The sequence below is a fragment of the Miscanthus floridulus genome, chromosome 5 (assembly GCF_019320115.1).
Source record: "Miscanthus floridulus cultivar M001 chromosome 5, ASM1932011v1, whole genome shotgun sequence".
NCBI classification, from domain to species: Eukaryota; Viridiplantae; Streptophyta; class Magnoliopsida; order Poales; family Poaceae; genus Miscanthus; species Miscanthus floridulus.
In genome coordinates, this window is record NC_089584.1 from 15,607,307 (window position 1) to 15,612,452 (window position 5,146).

Genomic DNA, 5,146 nt, shown 5'->3' on the forward strand with positions numbered 1-5,146 from the left:
GGCGGTCGCGGTCACGCGAGGTCGCACGAGGATGACGTAGATTGGCCGACCGCCACCATGGCGGCGCGGTGTTGGGGTCGATCTGCCCGGGCCACCACCACGGCGGCGTGGGATGGGGCAACGCCCAGCATCCTCCACGGCGAGCGCGGAGAGGGCGGCGAGGTAGCACGGCACCGCGAGAAGACCCGATCTGTCGCTTGACGATGACGAAGAGGGCGCGGGATTAATAGGATCCGGCGCCTAAAGAGGTGGCGCTGCCCCCGGCGGAGATCGATTTCTCCCCGGGGGCGCGCGGTGCGGAAGCGGCGGCGGCTAGGGTTAGGATCTAAACCTAGGCGAATGATACCATGAAGGATAATATAATTGGTGGAGATTGTGTTATGTTGCATTGGGCCTCATAGGCTGATTATATAGAGTACGTAGGACTAACACCTCATGTGGTTAAACAATATAGTACTATTCCTAGTTACTCTAACAGGATGCCAGATCCATTATCTGGGATCATCGCTCCAAGTGATGGACAGTGCTCTAGCGACCAGCATGAAGCAGTTGCACCTGGTTTTCTCGTTCACCCAGTACTTCTGCATCAATCGGAGCACTGCATCAGTGACGATCTAGCTTTCTGGCATCGATGGAGCTACTCCTACTACAGTACTGTAGTAAGCATCAAAGGTTCAGGTGTATACGTGTTCGTGCCTGAAACTTACCTTCGTTTTGCCAGCCAGGTAGACCCCTGTGCTGTACACCTGATCCTCCAGTTCGGCGGCAGCTGCAGCAGTGCCGCCCGTCGCCTCCTGCGCAACTCTCTCATGGAACTTGTGAGGAAGCGGCGCCCTCTTCGACTGGGCCTGGTTGCTGTTGCTACCAGTACCAGAGGCAGCGCTGCTGGCCACCACCGCCACGGCCCGGCCGTCTCCGGCGCGCGACGAGTCGGACGGCGGCGTCTCCTGCCGCGACGTCGACGTCGACGCCCCCATTGATTATTGCCTGCCTGCAGTCTACGTCTACCTGAAACTGAAACTCGATCGCTGCACGAAAGCTCAGCACACGGCTGTATATATATATGGCTGCACTGCAGAAAGAAGAACCAGAAGGTAGGCTAGAGCTGATGAACAAGCACAAGATGATGTGACATGGAATTTTAAGATTGCTGATAATAACGAAGTGCAGAGGGAATAATGTAGAGCCGCTTGACTTTTGCCGCCGTGGACGGCATGCATGCGAGGTGTCCAGAGGAGAGGATCGTTATCGAGCAGGCGAGACGGCATAAAGCGGTTGCGGTTGCGGCGGGGGAAAGCGGGGAGCTGAGCCTGTTCTTTTTGCTCCACAGCTTTCAGCGCGGTATCTGATTCGAGATGACCACTACTGGAGACGGCCTGGCCCTCGGCAAAGGCCCATTAACCCTCGGCAAAGGTTTTGCCGAGGGCGGTCCTCGGCAAAAATCTCTCGGGGAATTTTGAGTCGACAAAGAGGGCCTTTGTCGAGGGCTCTTTATCGGGCACTCAGCAAAGTCTTTGCCGAGGGCTGGACCGGCACTCGGCAAAGAAAACCAGCCGTCACGGCGCCGGCGCCGGCGCCTGGGACGGAGTCTTTGCCGAGGGCCATCTCCGGGGGCCCTCGGCAAAGAATTATTCTTTTTTTAAAAAAAATCTTTGCCGAGGGCCTCCAACCATGGCCCTCGGCAAAGAAATGTTGCAGAATTTTTCTAAAAAATCTTTGCCGAGGGCAATGGGACGGCCCTCGGCAAAGAATTATTCTTTTTTTAAAAAAAATCTTTGCCGAGGGCTTCCCCGCAGGCCCTCGACAAAGAAATTTTAATTTTTTTTAAAAAAAAAGTCTTTGCCGAGGGCCTCCAACCATGGCCCTCGGCAAAGAAATGTTCAAGAATTTTTCCAATGAATCTTTGCCGAGGGCAATGGGACGGCCCTCGGCAAAGGACCCTTCTTTGCCGAGGGCCTTGGTCATTGCCCTCGGCAAAGAGGCAGAATTTTTTTTTGTTTTATTTTTTGCATTCCATCGACACAAGCATTTCATATATATACATATATATATCAACCATCACATATATATATCACACAGAACTCATTTTCTCACAATATATCACAACCATAATTGTGAACCACAAATCACAATATATTACAACGACAAGTCACATGTTCATCATCATTCACATGTTTATTACGACAAGTTCATGAAATCCAAGCACAAGTCAGAACCATAAACCACAAATATTACAATAAAGTCCAACCACATCACCTAGCACTAGTCCTCATCAAGGTAGCCTATGAGACGGTGGTGAAGGAAAGGCGGGATCACCCGGTGACGCACTACTAGGATGATTGGAACCCGCGGACGGAGGCTGCACAAAGAAGCAGAGATTGCATGTGTGAGTAATCCGGGAAAACAGTTTTGGAACTTAGAGATTGCATCTAGTAATCTAGGAATACAAAAAGATTAGACTCAATTGAAAATTTCGGCAGCACCTCCCCTGCACGGGGAGGTTTCCAAAACCTACAAGAAACAACGGCATGAACGCCGACATCCACCAACACGAACACCGACATCCACAACGGCACGAACATCGACATCCACAACGGTACGAAGGCCGACATACATGCAAAGCACAAACAAAAAGTCAACTTTCATACTTACAGGAGTAGTTGCAGGAGTAGGAGGTGGAGAAGCTGAAAACTGCACAGGTACACCCGATGCTTGCCCAAGACTTTGCATGATCATCATCATCTCCGCTATCTGCTTCTGCGTGGCCTCGAACGCGACCTGCTGGGCCTGCAGCTGTGCGGTCAGTTCCGCGTTCTGCTCTTGACTTTGCCTTTTTGTTTCTTGCAGCTCGGCCTACAATATTTCACTCCAATGTATCAGTAATGCAAATCTAATTTAGGTGTGTAAATATCAACGTACGACGAATAAAACAGGAATTACCTGGAGTGCATGGACCTGCTGCAGTGCTGGAGAAGACCGTGTGCGTATGGGCTAGCTGGAGCTCGTGCTCCGTGCTCGGATAGCGTCGAGGGAGGGAACAGTGGTGGAGTCGATGGCGATGTCTGCAATCCACAGCCACCCGTGCTTCTTGCCTCCTCTGAGCCTCATGATCGTCTCTGCATCAATGGGCTCAGTGCGCACATTGTAATCTTCCCCATAGATCTCCCTTACCGAGGACGTGTACTCTTAGACTTTAGTGTACACGTTCGGGTCGGAGTACACCTGGGGCGGGGCAGTCGGGTCGAAGGAGACAGAGGACGACGCCCTGCCCATGTGGGACATAGCCCACGCAGAGAACTCCGAGACCTCCTCGCCCGGGTGCGCAGCCTCCTGTGAGAAAGACGGAAAGATGGTGAGAAATCAAGCAGAATTGAGCATCAAAATAAATAAAAGAAATCACTTATGTATGCTTGTTTGTATCCAGGGGAGGCTGCGGCTGCCTTGATGGTGAGTTGGACCTTGCCTCATCAGACGCTGTTCCCGCTGCCTCTCATGCGTGTCAACAAAGTCCTGTGATAACCACTTGTCCATGATCATGGCCCAGCACTCGGGATACGATCGGCACCACCAGGGAATCACCTACAAGTCATCGAGTATTTGACATATAAGAAGATGAAATTGAACCTACTTAATATCAAAACGAATCATTATGAATGTTATTCAGCCTACCTCAAGGTACTGGTCCCGGGTCAGCGTAATCAGTCTTGCTTGAGGCTTGGGGAGGGACTGCTTAAGTACCAACCTGTAGTAGTCTATGTGGGCTTGGACGCGCCCATGGTAGTGCATCTCGTTGACGTACTTCCTACAAGCTGCGGCAGCCGCCCGATCCGCCTGGGCCTCAAGTCCTTCTTCGGCCTTGAAAAATATTCTGCATACAAAACCGATGTATCCATTCATTATTTTAATAAAACATTTAACCAATGAATGAGATATATTAAGCAATGTTGTGTGAGAGAAACTTACCCAAAACTCCGCCAATACCCGCTCCTGCTTGTTGTGGTAAGTGTCATCCGTGACCAGCGCGTACCTGTCCCAGTTGGAGGCCGGCTCCCGCACCACCGGCTCTTCGGACAGTTGCGCAATGCCGGGGTACCATTTCCTGCACAAAACACCAAGGATGCTCGCGGGGGTGCGTGCTGGAGTACCTGACAAAACCAAACAGGCCCTGCACAAGTGATTAAGAAAATTTATCAGTTTCTCTTATGATTTCCAACATATCTTATGAAGTAGTTGTGATAACATCTATAGTTACTTACCTCTTTGCCATAGGCCGAATCACTGGGTGGTTGTGAGGAAGCGGAACCGGAGGGAGGCTCGTGGGACCTCACTCGTAGGGAGTCTAGGTAGCGGTACCCCCTCCCTCGCCCTCGAGCCCCTCGCCTCCCTCACCCTCGAGCGCCTCACCTCCCTCGCCCATCTGCTGACGCCTCTCGTCCTCCGACGAGGACGTGGCCATGGTCGTCACGTGCTCCTCCTCCAGCACCTCATCACGTGGCGAGGGAGGAGACCGCTGCCTCATGTGGCTGCTGCCCCTGGTCCTCCTCTCATCACCTCCTACGGACGCTGCCTCAGACGATGACCCCTCACCTCGAAGGAGAGGGCGGTCTCTCCCGTAAACAGAGGGTGTGTCACGGCATGGACGTCTGCTCGTCATCTTTGTTCAATCACCTGCAATCATAAAGAATGAACAAGACTAATTAGTACATATATTAGAAATAGATTCAAAATATATAAACAAAACACAAATTAAAAAAAACATAGTATTACATGTATTACGAATAATCTTCATGATTGGGATCATAGGTCTCATTATCACTGTCAAAATTGTCCAAATGGGCAACACTATCCGAAGGTTCTATGTTGTCATCGTAGTCATTGCCTAGAAGTAATCGCTCAAGCATTGCTATGTCCTTGCCATTTACCACCACATCTCCATCGACCTCGCCATCAACCATTTCGTTGTCTACTTCCATTTTGATTGCTTTGGGTAAGACTATCTCAAACATGCCTGGTAGCCCATCTTCTTGATAAACTATCCATCATATGTGTTTGCGTTGAAGTTGTAATCATCATCGTTTGGGGCAGGTAGTTTACCATGTGGAGATACCTGGTGCACAATAGCCCAACCCTTAAGATCCTCTTTGTC

The 5,146-nt window shown here is 50.8% G+C and overlaps 1 protein-coding gene across 1 annotated transcript; it reads right to left on the reverse strand.

The window, feature by feature from the left end:
* Positions 1–374: 374 nt before the first annotated feature.
* LOC136451608 (protein PHLOEM PROTEIN 2-LIKE A1-like) lies at positions 375–1,119 on the reverse strand. Its single transcript, XM_066452300.1, has 2 exons — positions 708–1,119; positions 375–581 (listed from the first exon to the last, which is right to left on the reverse strand). Exons 1-2 carry the CDS (start codon positions 975–977, stop codon positions 492–494), a joined length of 360 nt encoding a protein of 119 aa, XP_066308397.1. The 5' UTR covers positions 978–1,119; the 3' UTR covers positions 375–491.
* Between the last annotated feature and the right edge of the window lie 4,027 nt (positions 1,120–5,146).